Source organism: Schistocerca piceifrons, chromosome X, assembly GCF_021461385.2.
Source record: "Schistocerca piceifrons isolate TAMUIC-IGC-003096 chromosome X, iqSchPice1.1, whole genome shotgun sequence".
Taxonomy (NCBI): domain Eukaryota; kingdom Metazoa; phylum Arthropoda; class Insecta; order Orthoptera; family Acrididae; genus Schistocerca; species Schistocerca piceifrons.
The window spans coordinates 924,536,209-924,555,685 of record NC_060149.1 but is presented as its reverse complement, the minus strand read 5'-3'; the positions used below and the strand labels follow the sequence as shown (position 1 = coordinate 924,555,685).

At 42.7% G+C, this 19,477-nt stretch overlaps 1 protein-coding gene across 1 annotated transcript in view; it reads right to left on the bottom strand.

Moving 5' to 3' along the window:
- Window positions 1–10,387, bottom strand: part of LOC124721141 (N-glycosylase/DNA lyase) — a 49,716-nt gene extending 39,329 nt beyond the window's left edge. Inside the window, exon 1 of the mRNA XM_047245960.1 lies at window positions 10,215–10,387. Coding sequence (XP_047101916.1) covers window positions 10,215–10,309 — 95 coding nt within the window. The 5' untranslated portion in view covers window positions 10,310–10,387. The remainder of the gene's footprint in view (window positions 1–10,214) is intronic.
- Window positions 10,388–19,477: the final 9,090 nt, after the last annotated feature.

Sequence of the window (19,477 nt, the reverse complement as noted above, 5' to 3'; positions counted from 1 at the left end):
CCAGAAGTAGGTACTCTGGGAGCACTGGAAGGAGATTTTCCCCCTACCACCAAGGGGACGGATGTATTCTGGAGACCTGGAGGGCCCACTGTTCGTGGCACAGAGTTTGGTACGACTGGTACTTGTGATGGCAATGGTAATGTAGCTGCAGCGTATGTGGACGTCAACCAAATGGGGTGTAATCGTTCAAATTTACATTTAGCCTCTTGATAAGTCAACTGGTCCAGGGTCTTGTACTACATGATTTTCTGCTCCTTTTGGAGCACAATGCAATCTGGCGAGCAGGGGAAGTGCTTGAAACAAATGGGAGGGAGTATCTGGATGCAGTGGACATCCACAGTCTCGAAATGTGGTGTTGGAAATGCAGTGGAAAGACATGTGCCTGAATTTCCAGCACTTACAGCACTGCATAAGGGGAGGGACATATGGATTATCACCACAACGGTAAACCATCACCTTCACAGGCAATGAATCAACCTCAAAGTCCAAGATGAAGGCACTGGTAGCAACCCTGTTGTCTTTGGGACCCCTGTAAACACGCCAGATGAAATGAACATCCTGCCATTCTAGATTTGTGAGGAGCTTGTCATCAGACTGCAAGAGGAGGTCGCGATGGAAAATACTTCCCTGGACCGTGTTGAGGCTTTTATGGGAGTTACAGAAACAGGAATATCACCCAGCCAGTCACAAGCAAGTAACACCCGGGATTGGGATGGGGATGCTGTCTAAATCAAGACTGCACTGCTTCTCATCTTGGACAGTGCTATCACTTCCCCAAACTTATCCTAAAGATGTTTAACAAAAAACTGAGGCTTCATAGGTAGAAAGGAGTCCCTGTCCATTGTGCTACAGACTAAATACCGAGGGGAATATGGCTCTCTTCTTCCTGTAGCCCTACATTCCTCCCATGGGGTACCGAGGGAGGGAAATGATTTAGGGTCATATCTGTCAGCATTGTACTCAATCTTGCCCTTCTTAGAGAATGCTGGCCCCATACAGTCACCAGCAAGAGATGACTTAGTCCGCTTCATTAGGGGTCATCCACCCTGATGCCACCCACTCCAATCACGGGCTCTCCCCATGGGCGCCACCCAGCCACAGCAAAGGCCAACTGGCATGATGGCCGTTGCCAGGAGTCCTGATGACCCAGGAAGACAGGCATCTACTCCTTGGCATATGTGGGGAGTTTACAGCTCAGGCATCAGCAGTGCGATCCGTGTTGTCAGGGGCTTCCACCAATTGGGTACATGATGGTCCTACCACAACAGACTGGCTACCGTGCTGGATACTGGGAGCAGACAAATCCAATATTTTCATGGGGGGTGAAAAAGGACAGGAGACAACGGAAGAAGATGACATACCCTGGAAAGTGTCGATGCTCAAATAGTTGAATTGCAGGTGGAAATGCAAAGCAGTGACAAGAGGTTCAGTAGATCGAATCTAAGGGCACTATGGATAGCTCATGCACCATGTAAGGTGTCCTTCCCCATATTGAACACACTTCTGTAGAATTTGAAAGTGGCAGGTCAAACCATAAAATAGGACCTGAACTTTTAGGACCGAAAAGTGAGAGACTCCTTTTAGTCACCTCTTACGACAGGAAGGGATACCTCAGGCCTATTCTAACCCCCAGACCCGCAGGGGGACAGTGCAAGGGCTTCCCACATGAAGAGTGTGGCCACAGTTACCACAGATGAGGGTGGCATTGCATGGCCAAACTTGAGGCAATGAAAGCAAAGCATGGGAGGTGGGATGTACGGTTTCACATTGCATCTGTACACCATTACTTTGACCTTCTCAGGCAGGGTATCCCACTCAAATGGCAGGATGAAAGCGCCAGTGTCTACATGAGGGTCCTGAGGGCATCTCTGACAACGCCAGATGAAATGAACACCACGTCCTTCCAGATTAGACCTAAGTCCATCATCAGACGGGAGGAGAAGGTCCCTATGGAAGATTACACCCTGTGTCATATCGAGTGAGGAGCGATAGTCACAGGGATGTCACCTAAATGGTCGCAGGCACAGAGGGTGGCCGACTGACTGGCAGAAGTTGTCTTTATAAGGAGAGAGGCAGATCTCATCTTGCTTAATGACTCAACTTCAACAAACTTGTCTTCAATATGTTCCACTAACAAAAGGGGTTTAGTGGTGGCAAAAGTCTCCCGTCAGTCCTACTACAGACCAGAATGCAGGGAAAGGGTTTCACCTCAAGCCGGCACGCCTGGCCCTTCTCCCATGGGGTAGCCAAGGAGAGTAAGGCTGGGAATGCAGAAACAGCAACTGAGACGTAACTATGTCGAGGAAGAAATGTGACCGCAGAAGAGCAGCCAGAGAGTTTAACACGTTTCATGTTCCAAATGTCTGCCCTAGTACCACCCACTCCTAACAGAAGCTCGTCTTGTGGGCGCCACCCAGCCACAGCAACAGCTGCCTGGCAAAATGGTCATTGCCAGGAGTTCCGATGGCCTGAAAAGATGGGCAATCACTGCTAGGCTTACACAAGGCCTTCACAGCATGGGTACCAGCAGTGTAATCCCTGTGGTGTCAGGGGACTCAGCCAAATGGGTACGCAACAGCCCCACCACACGGACTGGCTACCGAGCTGATGGCCTAGCAAGGAGGCGAATGGGCTATGGCCGTGGAGGGAGGGGAAGGGGGGAAAAGGGACAGGAAGAGGGTGAGGAAGAGGGGGAGAGGAACCCATGCTAAAGATGCTAGGGAGGGAGTTCTTCCCCACGTAGCTCACACTACAGATTTCAAATTTAGAGATGGAGGTCAAACCCCTGAGGGGGACAAAAAACATCCAAAAAGGAAGAGGAAAAAAAAAACATCCAAAAAGGAAGAGGAAAAGCAACCAACCAAAACTGCAGGATAAAGCAAAGACATGAGGATAGCTGGGCCAACATGAAGAACACCAAGAGAGGGACAGGAAGGGGCCAAGGGATAGGAACAAGGAAAGGGAAGGTGAAGGTAAAGCAGCCCAGAAAAGAATAAAGGCTGCAATAGCTTGGGGACCCGTGTGCACTACACACATACCCACATAAGAGTGGTAGGCCTCCTTTAGGGTGTCCACGATATGGTGAACAAAGTAACCATGGAACAGACTTATTTTTGCTTCTGCAATCTGACAGGGTATAATGTAAGAAACAGGTACAACACAACATACCTAAACATTCCATTTGCTATTCTGCTCATGTCCCACGGTTCAAATGTCCATGTCCCTAAAAGACCAGACAACTTTTCTGCATCTACATCTAAATCTGAAATCTGCAGTAGTGACACAGGTAGTGACTACGAACCACACGATACTTCAAACATATCCAGACCTTCAACTCAAGCAAAATTGAATGATCGTAATCTTGGGCTCTCAAAGGAATCTGCAGAAATACTGGTTTCAGGGCTTAATGAATAAAATTGCTCTGTGTGAAGACTTCATACAGTTGGTACAGAAAACGAGAACTAGAATTTGCTCCATATTATTCAGAAGAAGATGAACTAATATTTTGTAACAACATCCAGCAAATGATGCTTAGGATGGAACTACCTAATTATAACCCTAATGAATGGAGACTTTTTATTGATGTGTCAAAATGCAGTTTGAAGAATGTCCTCCTACATAATGGGAATTTATTTGTTACACTTCCAGTTGGTTATGCCATGATTTGCGAAGAGTTTAATGATAATTTGGAACCACTACTGACTAAGACAAAATATGAAGAACATAAATGGCAAGTGTGTGGAGTTTTCAAAGTTATCTCACTCCTGTTGGGTCAACAGTTAAGTTCTACAAAACAACCATGTTTCATTTGCGAATGAGACAATCGATCAGTGGCACAGCACTGGGTTCAGAAGGAATGACCCCGAAGACAAGGATGTTGGTTCAAAAAATTGTAAGAAGAGTCTTACTGAGGCATTTGATGTACTCTTACCGTCTGTCCATATTAAATTAGGGCCCATGAAACGATCTGTTTAAGCCTTGGACAATGAAGGGCATTGCTTCTTGTACATTAGTGAAAAGTTCCCTGCTTTAAGCAATGCAAAAGTGTAAGAAGGTATATTTACAGGTACAGATATCAGGAAGCTGCTTTGTGATGATACTTTTGACAGAAAAATTAATTCCGAGATACAGTTACAAAGTTTCTAGGTAACACAAAAGACCCAGAGTACAAATACTTGGTGAACAAAATGTTTAATGCAGTCAAGGAACATTGATGTAATGTGAGTCTCAAGGTCCACATGATACATTCTCACTTGGAATACTTTCCTAAGACCCTTGAGGATTACAGTGAAGAACATGGGGAGAGATTCCACCAAGATCTCAGGGAATTAAAAACGAGATACCAAGGTAGCAGGAGCATCACAATGCTCACCAACTACTTTTGAATGATGATAAGGGACACATCTAGAAGGGCTTATAAAAGGAGGCCAAACAGAAGAAGCTTCACATGTAAAAAACAAGCTCATAGTGCGTATTTGCTAATCTAACTGTATGTTTTACAACAAATAAGTTGTCTCTAAAATCTCAGTGTACCTACGGTGACAAGTATGTATGCTATGATGGTTTTGCGTGAAATTTTCTAACTTACAACATGTTAATTTTTGTTTATAAACATGTGGCTTGTAGAGATACATAAAATCAACAATACTTAAATATTTAGTCATTTCTAACAGTGAATGCATTATTATTTTTCTTAAAACACTGTAAGGGAAGTGTGTCTTAAATCCACTGCATCTGTGTATTGAATGTTACACTAATCTCTGTTCTGGAAAGAAATCTGAGATGATGCAAGGAAACATTTGCAGATTTAGATTCAGCACACCTGAAATATATTAAGAGACACCTCAAAATTTGTGCATTGTTCTGAATGTGAAAATTTGTTGCCCAGTGTTATGGATGAATGATATTTTGAATTGTCTTTACATCTACATCCATACTCCGTAAGCCACCTGACGGTGTGTGGCGGAAGGTACCTTGAGTACCTCAATTGGTTCTCCCTTCTATTCCAGTCTCGTATTGTTCATGGAAAGAAAGATTGTCGGTATGCCCGTGTGTGGGCTCTAATCTCTCTGGTTTTATTCTCATGGTCTGTTCGCCAGATATACGTAGGAGGGAGCAATATACTGCTTGACTCCTCAGTGAAGGTATGTTCTCGAAACTCGAACAAAAGCCCGTACCGAGCTACTGAGTATCTCTCGTGCAGAGTCTTCCACTGGAGTTTATCTATCATCTCCGTAACGCTTTCGCGATTGCTAAATGATCCTGTAATGAAGCGCGCTGCTCTCCATTGGATCTTCTCTATCTCTTCTATCAACCCTATCTGGTACGGATCCCACAGCGGATATTCAAGCAGTCGGTGAACAAGTGTACTGTAACCTACTTCCTTTTTTTTCAGATTGCATTCCCTTAAGATTCTTCCAATGAATCTCAGTCTGGCATCTGCTTTACCGATGATTAATTTTATATGGTCATTCAATTTTAAATCACTCCTAATGCCTACTCCCTGATAATTTATGGAATTAACTGCTTCCAGTTGCTGACCTGCTATATTGTAGCTAAATGATAAAGGATCTTTCTTTCTATGTATTTGCAGCACATTACACTTGTCTACATTGAGATTCAATTGCCATTCCCTACACCATGTGTCAATTCGTTGCAGATCCTCCCGCATTTCAGTACAATTTTCCATTGTTACAACCTCTCGAAACTCCGGGGGGGGGGGGGGGGGACATGTTTGAAAAGATCTTTGATATGCAGCAACATGACCGCTGCATATTTTTGTGTTTAGAAAGTATAAATTCGAATTCCAACAGCAAAAGTAAGTTACTGTACATAGTGTTGCTACAAGAAAAGCAAAGCTTTTGTATACAATATTTGTCTCGAAGATTAATAAGCTACAAGAGAAGCTAAGCTTTCACATATAATGTTGATCTGTTTAGGGCATGTTACACTTTAAGATACAGCGCACAAATACGCCAGTAAAATTTTTAATACCAATATAAATCTCTGCTCTTCTGGGCTCTAAATTCTTCTAAATGGCTCGTCATCAAAGCATTGATTTGCCGGCCACGGTGGCCGAGTGGTTCTAGGCGCTTCAGTCCGGAACCGCACTGCTGCTACGGTCGCAGGTTCGAATCCTGCCTCGGGCATGGAGGTGTGTGATGTCCTTAGGTCAGTTAGGTTTAAGCAGTTCTAAGTTCTAGGGGCCCGATGACCTCATATGTTAAGTCCCACAGTGCTCAGAGCCACTTGAACCATTTATGAAAGAGTTGATTTTTAAATGAAAGCAAACGCTCTGTGATTTAATAATTTCATCGTACATTCTCGCACATAGTTCATCTTGCATAAAAGGAAATTTACTTTGAAAATAAAGCTTTTCGACCCACAATTTGCAATATTTTTGTTGTGTCGGTAGCTGGGCCGACACCATGAAGTTGAGATGGCTGAAAATGCACGCTAGACTAACGCAGACGGACGTGAAGTACTGGAACAGGATACGTAATTAATGTTAGGAAGAAAAGTACGGAGCAGGTTTAATACTTATCTTTAATATCATTGTGGTACATCGATCTTGACGATACACAGGAGACTTTAAGTTCAATCACTGTATGGCTAATGGCGCCTTGCTAGTTCGTAGCCATTAACTTAGCTGTTGGCTATTCTGTCTCTCGGCTAATGAGAGAGAAAGGCTTCGTACATCTGGTCGGTAGCTAGGTTCTCGTACAACTGTGCGGTAGCTAGGTTCTCGTACAACTGGGGCGAGTGCTCTCTCGTATCACGAGACCTGCCTCGGTGGTGGCGCTAGGTCTGCGATTACACAGTGGCGACACGCGGGTCCGACATGTACTAAATGGACCGCGGCCGATTTAAGCTACCACCTAGCAAGTGTGGTGTCTGGCGGTGACACCACAATTTTCCTGTGACCTGTTAGAAATAGATTCATTTCAGCAGTTGCCAGAGAGCGCCAGACAAAGAGGCGTCACTGCGCTTGCGCAGCTACGGTGAGGAAGCCTGTATTTTCGTGAAACATTAAAAGATCTAACTTACATAATGTCATAAAAGAAATGGGACATCAGAGGATGTTCCAAGAGTGTCAGAATTTCGTGAACCACACTAAAATGCATAGTTGATACCTGATATTGTTTTCACCAAGTTTTTCTCCATATTTTTAAATATATTTGAAAATACCATCCCTCTGAAAAAATGTACAGTGAATATTAGTAGTAATTACAAGAAAAGGAAAACAAAGGAATGGTATACTCCACAGTTAGGGCAACTGAAAAATACTGTTATGCTGTATTCTAGTCTGTACAAAACCAGTAAATCAGAACTGTATAAAGAACTGTGTGCTAAAGCTAAATACAAGTATAGGAAGGGAATAAATGAAGCAAAGAAACTGCATAACATAGAAGTGAGCCCAAAAAATATCCTAAAAATAGTGAAAAATTTCAAACCTTCAGTTAGTGTTGATTACTATGATGTGTCATATAATTTGTTGAAAGATGTTACTGATTATGTGATTTATCCTTTAACTTTTTGTGTTAACAAATGCCTAGTTGAAAGTAAGTTCCCCGACACACTAAAAATTTCTAGAGTTGTGCCCATATATAAAAAATGGGAAAAGAACTGTCCCGCTAGTTACAGACCTACATCCATTACCCCTGTTTTTTCAAAAAATTTAGAAACAATTATGTATGAGCAAGTAAACTAAATATAATTAGTGATAAACAGTTTGGATTTAGGAAAGGTAAATCCACAACAGACGCAATGGACTCCCTCGTAAAAATAGTCCTAGATGTGTTCAACGCTAGGGACTATGCCCAGGCTACATTTTGTGACCTGAGCAGAGCCTTTGACTGTGTAGAGCATGACACTGTGCTGAAAGCTAGTTACTATGGTTTTGATGACAACAGTATAAATATGTTCAGGTCTTTTCTAGAGAACTGGCAACAAGTTGTGTGCATTGGTAGGAAGAAATCGAATTTGGTTAATGTTAGGTATGGAGTGCCTCAAGGGTCGGTGCTTGGACCTTTACTGTTTATACTAATGATTAATGACCCGCTCTCATTCATAAAATTCTCACACAACTTTTCTACATAAAAGCTCTGATCTAGGTACACCGAAAACACTGACCGAAAATACCCTTGCTCAGTCCTCATTATGGTTCAAAGCTAATGGCTTCTTACTAAATGAAAACAAAACCCAGACACTTTACTTTAGCCTCAAAGAGACCCCTAAATACCAAGAATTAGAAACTGTAAAATTTTTAGGTGTTACTATTGACAATAAATTGACATGGGAACCACATATTAAAAATATATTAGCTAGGCTTTCAAGAGTTATTTATCTAATTAGAAATTTAAAACGACATGTTCCCAATGACTAGATGTGAGATCAGCATATTTTGCCTTCTTCCAAAGCATCATCTCTTATGGAATCTTACTGTGGGGTAGTAGCTGTCATGTAAATGACATGTTAGTTTTACAGAAGAAAGTAATAAGAATAATAACGGATTCTAATAAAACAGAACATTGTAAACCTCTGTTTATTAAATTGCAGTGTCTTACAGTAGTTAACTTATTCATCTACAATGTTTTATTGACCAATAGAAACAATGTCTCTAATTTCGTGTTGAAAAGTGATATTCATAGCCATAATACTAGAAACACATCATCTGTAGACGTGCCATATAATAGATTATCAAAATCGCAGAACTCCTACCTAGTTCTTGGACTAAGGATGTTTAACAGACTACGTGCTGACTTTAAAGAACTGCCTGTAAATATTTTTAAAACTAGATTATACAAGCTACTAGTGAACAATCCATTTTACACCACTGATGAATTTTTTGAAGATGAAAATACTGTATTCTAACATGTACCTATTGTACGTAAACCAATTTACCTCGATATAGTAGTTTATGTAATATATATATGCTCTTTGTCTATTGCTGTAATCAGCCAAATGAAAATAGAATTTTTACTACTATTATTATTATTATAATAAACGTCTCTCCAGCAAAACTTTATACCTGCTGTTTCCAATTATCCCTAGTTTATAAATTCCCTCTTTTACCCTACTTGTATTTTACGAAATTCCTTTTCCTCAATCTCTCCATCTGTTCTTCCATATTCATTGCTGCCACAGACCAAACACAATGTGTACCTTTCTGTGCTTTACCACTACGTTTCTACTTGTCACAATCAAATACAATTTTATACTTTTTCCTCTTGTTACAGCTAGGATTGTTTTCAATATTTGTATTATAACTGTTTCTAAGTTTTTGATTCCATGTGCTATAGTGTTACATGAAATATGAACATGCATCGTTAGACACTACGGGACATTATGGCCATAATTTTCCAAGGAAAAATAAATAAATGTGGTACAAAATAACAATGGTACATGAAGTATTAATTGTGCTAAACTCTTCAGTAACGATTAAATGCGTGGCTTCATACCATATATGGAGAAAATATTTAGCAAATAAATACAGCACTACAAATACGAATGACAATTACTGCAAGCTTTAACACTAATGTAACAATTTATGGACTAATAAAAGCATTTCAGCAACACCCAAAGTTTAATACGGGTCATAAAAAAGGTGGCATCTCAAAATTAACGAAGTCGTTTTTGCCTTACCATTTCTTCTATTCAAATGAGACTTTGAATACCCGTTCCACATTACACTGAGAGAAAGCAAAAACATTATGCGAAGACAATGCAACTATATTAGCAAACTAAAGGTTTATTAAGGCTCTTTATGGTTACGAAACTGTACTGACCTGAAAGAACAGGAATGAAAGCATGCTTTGCATAGACATAAAACAGTAATATCGCAATAACAACTAACAAAATGAAAAATAACTACGGCAATACGGCCTTCGCTAACTTACTTACTTTCTTTTTATGTTAACTCAATAGTTCATGATGTATCTAGTCTACATTTTTAAAAATAGGATCGGAAATAATAACATGAGAATGTTCTTCGCTCTCATACGGAACAAGCTGCATTATTATTTGAGATCTGGCGTATTACTCATGACTGTGGTGTCACGCTTCTCACTGTTTCGCTATCTATATGTTAAAACATATACCTACGACATAAATATGAATTGACATACAAAACTACCAAATTACGCGACCTGACTAAGAGACTCAGGCTATCACTGGTTTTTAATAAGCAGGCTATTTCATACGTCAACATTCACCTGAAAGATTGTCCGCCACCTAACGTGTACTGCAGATTCAAATCTCTTCTCTTGCACAATAGTCGGTACCATGGCTCTTCAAGAAGGTTTATCATAATTATTTTCTAAAGGAGAATCAAATCAATGACATAAACAATACACAAAGCAACAACCTAACACGCTTCAATACCGCGCGAATTCGTCATTTGTTTTTACATATCGATAACCAAAGGTAATAAAATATATCGGCAGATATGAAACTTTCCAATTTTTCTGTTAAACATTTTGCATATATTTCATTACACGTAAGCTCAGTTGTTCATATATCCAAACTGTGCTCAATATAATACATGAATTTGGAGAGAAATGGTAGAATTCACATCGAACGATCGCCCACAAAATCCAAAGAAATTCTCATCGAGTTTAAAGCCTGTTAATGAATGACACTACAATGAACACAATTAGTATCAAGAATCTCATGGACGAGAAACATCGGGGCTCGACGGAATTGCTATCAGATTCCGTAGTGAATATGCGACTGACTTAGCCCCTCTTTTAACCACAATCCGTCGAACAGAAAGCCATGGACAGTGTTTGGTAGAAAGCTCAGGTCACCTCGATCTACTAGAAGGGAAGGCAGAAGTGAGCCACTAAACTACCGTCCAACATACTTGACATGCCCTCTTTATATAATCTCAGAATGTATTTTGAGCTCAAATATAATGAGCTTTGTGGAACAGAATGACCACCGTCATGTCAACTTCAATGGATTCTGAAAACATTGACCATGCGAAACGCAACTCGCATTTTTCTGACATAATCTGGTACATGAAGTACACTTCCCCGCAAACCGTAACGGGACCTACATACGTTCTGTATTTATTGAAAATACTAGTTTGTCATCTCTTCAATGTACTGAAGCGACCTCACACCATCAATAATACTGACAAAAATCGTTAGTTGACAATGCGGTTTTAAAAGACTAAGATGTCGAAACACCCAAAAGTAAGCGTGTCTTGCAATTATATTAGCTATAGCTTGCAAATAACAGAAGATAGCGAAAAAGAGGAAATGGGTTCGAGAATGGTTGAAATCAAGGAGCGATTAGGCACATGTTAATGTACTGACTATCCGAACCACGCACCCGAAAGATTTCGCACTTCTTTCTTGTAAGTGCTGCAGCGTACCGATATATCAAGTTATTAATGTTGAAACGAAATAAAACAGGGAAGCAAATACGATAATGAAAGAGGCAATCGCACTCAGGTAGAGATTAGGAATTACTGAGATTTCTAGCGACATGAAGGTCATTCAAATGCTCAAAGTTACTAAAATTCTTTCGAAATTTTTGAAGCAACGATATGTCCAGGCAACTGACGTAAAACTTTTTTTTACGTTGTGTAATAATTAGATGAAATTGTCATGTATTTTGCAGACCTCTTACTAGTCACTGAAGATATATGATGTATTTTTGGAAGCGGAAGCGTTTTTCCAAACTGCTATGTAATTCACCAACCTATACTATCCTACAGTAAGAAGTGTCATAGAGAATCCTCTGTTTATCATCCTAAAATGATGTATTCAATGGATACCCTCGCATAGGTGCATTAAAATTGTTTTATGTTAAAAGAGCACTTGAAAAACTGAATCTGAGGTGTGATATGAACAAGGGCGAATTGAAAACAAACAGTGCACACTAACGCCGTGCAGCTGATATATAAAGCTGTCAAGTGTCAACATATAAATGGAGAATATTATCAAACCGTCAATAACCGACGTCACATGTTCAGTATGTATTGACAATACTGAGAATATTTTGAAAGCTATCAATACTGCTAGTCCATATTTCAGGAGGTAATGGCCTTGTCACAGTGGATACACCGGTTCCCATCAAATCACCGATTTTAAGCGCTGTTAGGCGTGGCCGGCACTTAGATGGGTGACCGTCCAGGCTGTCATGAGCTGTTGCCATTTTTTGGGGTGCACTCAGCCTCATGATGCGAACTGAAGAGCTACTCGACCGAATAGTAGCGCCTCCAGTCAAAGAAAATCATCATAACGACCGGGAGTGCAGTGTGCTCATCACATGCCCCTCTTATCCGCATCCTCAACTGAGGATTACACGGCGGTCAGATGGTGCCACTTGCGGCCTGAAGACGAAATGTGTTTCCCTAGAATTGACAATACATCAGTATGCACCATTAGACAGTCAATGCATTAACAGTTTGACAATATTATTGAACATGTGAGGGCCTCTTAAGATAACTTGCTGAATATAAATGTAGATCATCTTGAGCTCCACAGATGATACTTGTTAATACTAGACAGATAAAAACCACAGCCAGTTTCATTCAAGAGTTCATCATCAGATTATCTGCAGCTGAACAAAATAAGAATTTCCTTAAAAGTTTTAGTAAGTTAACATACAAATGATAATCATTTAAATCACGCTGCCAACAGTCTTCAGAAGAAATCATCCCTGAGTTGTGCCAATATCACATCTTATGAAGTCTAGGTAAATTCTAGTTATGTAACATTGTGTGAGCTGTGGGGTGTAAATTGCAGTTTTCACCCTCCCTTCATCATCTGGTTATCACCTCCATTAGGGATTTTTACCAAGCAAACAGTGAAGAAAAAGTTAGGTTATTCACCTCTTGAAAGTTATATGCTGAGATGACAAAAGTCATGGGATACCGCCTATTATCGTGTTGGACCTCATTTTAGCCAACATAGTGTAGCAACTGGACGTGATATGGACTCAACAACTCGTTGGAAGAACCCTGCAGAAATACTGAGCCACCCTGCCTCTATAGCCGTCCATAATTGCAAAAGTGTCACCAGTGCAGGATTTTGTGGATGAACTGACCTTTCGATTCAGTGGGATTCATGTCAGTAGATCTGGATGGCCAAATCACTTACTCGAATTGTCCAGAACGTTCTCGAAACCAATTGTGAACAATTGCGACCCGATGGCAATGCGCATTGTCATCCGTATAAATTTCACTGTTATTTGGGAACACGAATTCAATGAATGGCTGCAAATGGTCATCAGGTAGCCATACGTAGCCATCTCCTATCAATGATCAGTTCAGTTGGTCCAGAGGACCCAGTCCATTCCATGTAAACATAGCCCACACCATTGGGGACCCACCACCAACTTGCACATTGCCCTGCTGACAACTTGGGTCCATGGCTTTGTGGATCTGTGCCACACTCGAACCCTACCATCTGCTCTCACCAACTGAAATCAGGACTTATCTGACTAGACCACGGTTTTCCAGTCGTCTAGGATCCAACCAAAATGGCGACGAGCCCAGGAGAGTTGCTGCAGATGATGTCGTGCTGTCAGCAAAGGCACCATGTCAGTCGTCTGCTGCCAAAGCCGATTAGCGCTATATTTCGCCTCACTGTCCTAATGGATAAGTTCGTCGTATATCCCACATTGATTTCTATGGTTATTTCACACAATGTTGCTTGTCAGCACTGAGAACTCTACACGAACGCTACCGCTCTCTGTTGCTAAGTGAAGGGCGTCGGCCACTGTGTTGTCCTGGGTGAGAGGTAATGGCTGAAATTTGGTATTCTCGACACATTACTGATGCTGTGGATCTCGGAATACTGAATTCTCTAACGATTTACGAAATTCAATGCCCATGCGCCTCGCTCCAACTTTGAGTCCGCGTTCACAGTCTGTTAATTCCCGTGGTGCGGCCACAACCACGTCGGAAACCCTTTCACATGAATCACCTGAGTACAAGTGACAGCTCTGACAAAGTGCTGGCCTTTTATACCTTGTGCACTCAATAATACTGCCACTTGCATATTGCTATCCTATGACATTTTTCACCACAATGAACACTGATAAGCCACACTAGTATGACCACTGCCCACAACGACATTGGATGCTGCCTGCTGGCGTTGCAGGCACGTGACACAGTAACAAAAGTATGTAAGTGGAGCAGATATGGACAGAGGATCACACTAACGAAGATATGGGCTGAAAATGGGGAAATCCACTGAGATAAGCTACTTTGACAAAAGGCAGGTTATTATTACACAGAACCTATGAACGGGTATTTCGAAAACGGCGAACGGTCGAATGTTCACATGCTACTGTTGTGAGCATCTATGGAAAGATGTAGAAAAACAGTGAAAGTAGCACTAGGTGCTAAATGGCCGGAGGTCGATGACTGTTCACAGAACGTGGGATTCAGAGGCTTGTCTGCTCTGTACATTAGGATAGATGGCGATCTGTGGCATCTCTGTAAAAGGTGCATATAGTTCACACATCTGCTGATGATAAATTTTTACAGTTGTGAGAAAAGGAGCATATAATCAAAGGTGTCCCTTAGGGTAGTGTATTGGATCCAATTCTGATCTTAAAATATACGTGGTGATTATAATTAAAGTTATAGGAATAACACCACCGGTCAGAATGACGTCAAATTGCAACAGAATATTATCGGAGAAAGGTGGAAAACGTGTGGCAGAAGAAAAATAAATAGTTACAAACTATAGCAATAGCTAGAGCTGTAAGCGTCATGATTTAATTGTGGTCTACTACAAATGACAAATGAATCGTACAACAATGTCTAAGGCATACGTTTGACGTTAAACAAACTGTACTACTTAGTGTGCCTAGTTGTACAGGTGTGACAGTGTCGGTTACGTAAGCCCATCCACCACGGCAAGGTCATATCACATCGGATGGAAAAAATCGGTTTTTAATTGTCCTGAGGCCAAAAAGCGAATAAAAGGCATCACTCACATCTGTTTTTAACTGACCTGAGGCCAAAAACAGCATGAAAAGCATAAATCAAATTCAAATCGTATTATTAATTGCCGTGTGACTGGCGCAAAACATGTTCAGTGTGCTGTCAATCACTTTCTGCAACAAGTTGAAATCGAGAAACAGCATGTTCCACAACTTATCAAAGTGTTTCCGGGATCACGTTCAAAATGTGTTGTGCAATGCGCACTTTCAAAGCAGATAAATTTGCAGTCGGAACACTGAACACAACATCTTTCAGATAGCCCCACAGCCAGAAATCACACGTATTGAGATCAGATGATTAGAACGACCAGGCTGTAGGGAAATGGCGGCTGATAATTCTAGCATTTCCGAATGGGGCTTCAGTAGCTGCTTAACTGGATTTGCTACGTAAGGGGTGAACCATCTTGCATAAAAATGATCCTATCCACACATCCACACTGTAGGAGAGCTGGAATGACATGGATGCGCAAAAGACACATAGTGCTTACTAGTTATGGTACAGGTAACAGGATCGGAAGCACCTGTCTCTTCGAAAAAATATGGCAGTATGATAAATGTTGCCGTAAACCCACACCACACAGTGAGCTTTTGTGGTGTCTGGCGGTGACACCACATTCCTCCCCCGCAAATCGGCGGACGGTTGTGGCATAAGGCTTCCGCCCGCCGTGGGGAGGACCCCATGTTGACGTATGCGACAAGCTGGGGAGCCTAACTACAGGCGAGGCTGTGCCACCCACACCCTGCCATTCGGACCGAGGGGAGCTAGGAAACGCCTGAAAACCTGCTCCAGGGTGCACGCCAACATGCGGTGTATGCGCCCGTAGAGAGACAGGAGGGGCTGAAGGGTCGACCTCCATCGGGCCGAGGCACCCGACGGGCGAAGACGACACCAGGTCCGGAGCGGGCAAGAGTTCCATGTCGGAGGACAACTGGTCACGGGAAGCGATCGGCGGCGCGTGACCCAGGGAGGCGCCCGGCGGTTGCAGCGACGCGTCCACTGCGGGCGTCGCCGGCGGGAGAACAGGCGGCGGCGGCGGCGGGGCGTCGCCATGGAGCAAAATGGAAGGCAGCGTCGGGAACACCTGGGGCTGAGGCGAGCCAGTTGATGGGTCCCCAGGGCGCTGACCGGACGGCACCATCGCTGAAAGCAGACGGGGAGCGGCAGATCCCGTGCGACGACAGAGGCGCAGCTGATTGCGATGCCGACGCACCTCACCAGAGGCCCCCAAAACCAGATACATAGCGCGGCCGAGGCAGCGAAGAATGCGCCCTTCGAGCCAACGCCGTGAACCTCGATAGTTGCGATAGTAGACAACGTCGCCTGGAGCAAAAGCAGGTGTCTGCCGCTGCACAGGAACCTGATGCGGCGGATGTAGCAAAGACATCAAGGTGGGATGAGGGCGACCCTGCAGCAACTCAGCCGGCGAGCGACCATCTCGGGGCTGAGAGCGATACGAGAACAAAAAGAGCAATAACGCGTCCTCCCGAGAATGCGACTCTGTTAACTTCAACATCTGTGACTTGAAAGTCCGGACCAATCGTTCAGCGGCACCGTTTGATTGTGGCGAAAACGGCGCGGACGTCAGATGTTGAATACCATTGGCCTTGCAGAATGACTGAAATTCTGCGGACATGAATTGTGGACCATTGTCGGAAACAATAGTCTGTGGAAGACCTTCAATGCAAAACGATGCGGCAGCCGCCGCTCCACCGCTCACGCCAGACACCACACTTACTAGGTGGTAGTCTTTAAATCGGTCGTGGTCCGTTAGTATACGTCGGACCCGCGTGTCGCCACTATCAGTGATTGCAGACCGAGCGCCGCCACACGGTAGGTCTAGAGAGACTTCTTAGCACTCGCCCCAGTTGTACAGCCGACTTTGCTAGCGATGGTTCACTGACAAAATAGGCTCTCATTTGCCGAGACGATAGTTAGCATAGCCTTCAGCTACGTCATTTGCTACGACCTAGCAAGTGTGGTGTCTGACGGTGACACCACAGCTTTTCAGGATGAAGTGGTACTGGTTGATTTGCGGGTGGATTTTTCGTTGCCCATATTTGACAATTCTGTGTAATGACATATGGGCTTCGTCTGTCCACAAAATCGTCCATGGCCAATCATTGTATACTTCCATGCGAGGAAGAAATTCTAAACAAAAACTCTTTTGCTGGCAGGTCAACAGGAAGCAGCTCGTGCACATGGGTAATTTTGAATGGATAGCAAAGAAGGATGTTTCGTAGGATTTTATGCACCGTGCTCACGGGTATGTTCAATGTTCGGGCAATTCTCGTGGACTACACGTTTTCACACCACTACTCATCTTCTCCTGCATTGCTGTGGCCACTGCTTTCACTGACGTCGAATCAATTCGTTTCCTCCCTCTACGAGGTTGCACACCAAAAGAACGCGTCTTTTCGAATTTTCAGGTCATTTTCTCCAGACCCACGTCAGTCATCGGACCAACGTCTTTTTTCAAACCCTTCAGTGTCCGGAACTTCTGCAGAGTGATGTGTGCACTGTCCTCAATCTTGTAATACGGCATTACAAGCAGAACGCGATCCTGCATTGAGACAGTCATGGCGAACGTCGCAAATGCGAAAGGATGAAAAGCCATGTACATGGCGTGTTTATACCAACTTCAGTGGGTCGTGCCCATGACAGGTGTTCATATAATTGATTCACCTCGATGGGCTATGAATAAACCACCTTCAGTGCAAATGTAGAATCATGTTCGACCTCCAGCAGGAACCTCAAAGTAGCGAGCAAGGGGGACACGGATGGGGCTGTGGGTAGATGGTGCTAGGTGGGAATGTAGGTTGGCCGAGGAGCGTACCGAGATATTGCCTCAGATAATTGCGATAAACACTGTGACTGAGTGGTGCAGTGGTTAATGTAACTTCTCAGTAAGTCGAAGATCCTGGACTCAAACCCCAGTCAGGCCCACATTTTCACTTATTGCCACTGACTCCATGTTCAGTCCAGATGTAGCTGACATCATGAATTCCTTCCCCTTACCTTCCTTTGTACCCTACTCCCCCCCCCCCCTCAATCTTCAATTTACATAATACGTATCTTGCTGCAGAGTCCACTTGGTGTCTGTTCTCACGGAGATGTCCGATACAACAGGCACCATGCTTTCATATACTTAAAAGATGTCTTACAATATGTAATACTAAAATATATTTATAATAAAGGTGAGAAACTCATATTATCGTCCATTCAGATCCAAGCAGCCTTCCAGAGACAGTGTAGCCAACGTGTTCTTCATTTGGTTTCCTCCAATTGGACACATGTAGCTTTTGCTCACTTACCTTAAATTTATCGCTTCTGTAAAGGGCACATTTGAACTGGTAATGAGTATTTCGCCAAGTGTAATTCACTGACCCACAGATGTCTGCGCATTACCTCGTGAAAGTGCCTCAATTTGCGAACACAATGACCTCATTGGGTAACTTCAATGCTAAATAACTTTGAAAAGATGCAACGTATGGAATTTTTTTCTTAAGAATTTTTTCACTACCCAACCCCTTACAAGCTTTCCAGACTGTTTCTGACCACCCTATGCAAAACTAACTTTCGCATGATGTGTGTCTACCAAATAAAATTGCTCGATGATCTTTGGGCCATTCATACAAAGAACTGCTACAGTATACTGCAGAAGGTAACTGAAAGAAATATGGAATGAGACGAACAGAAATGACACTTTTATTTAAAGAAAATAATTACTCTTGAAATCAGTGCGATTTATGATGCTCTCCTCGACAATAAGAAAGGCGAGATATGTTCCTTAATAGGGTCGTGATCACCGCTGGCGGCACTGTATGCTCTGCAACGTACTTCCATTCTGACCATAGGGTTGGTAAGGAGTTCTTGTGATATGGCGTTCCATTCCTCCAACATTGTGGTTGACGACTGTTGGATGGTCGTTGTTGCATGTTGACATGCTGCATTAAATCTTCCTAGCACATACCACGTGCCCAAAGGGATTTAAGTCAGAGGAACAGGCAGACCAGTCCATTCACCAAGTATCGTCTCATTCCACGAGCTCCTCCACCTGCGTTCTTTGGTTTAAAAATGCATTGTTATCCAGAAATATGATAGCATGGCTGTATGCACCCCTGAAAAGACACACATGGAGACAGTCTCACAGTAACATTGACAAGTGAATGTATCATGTTCAAAGATTTGATCAGTACATCCATGAATCATCGTGCCTCCCCAGGCCATATCATCCAGAGCAACGAAACAATCATGTTCGGAAATGTTCATTGGTGGCTTACATATTCCTGCCTCTCGCCATATGAGGATATAATCATAATCTTTGAACATGGCACACTCACCAGTAAAAATTACTGTGACACTGTAGTCCTTTCCCATGTGCATATTTTCAGGGGTGCATTCACCCATAATGTTATTTTCATGGATGACAATGTGTGATGGCATCAAAGAGCACAGATCAAGGAGCATCTGGGATGGAGGATGTTTAGTAAATGAACTGGTCTGCCTATT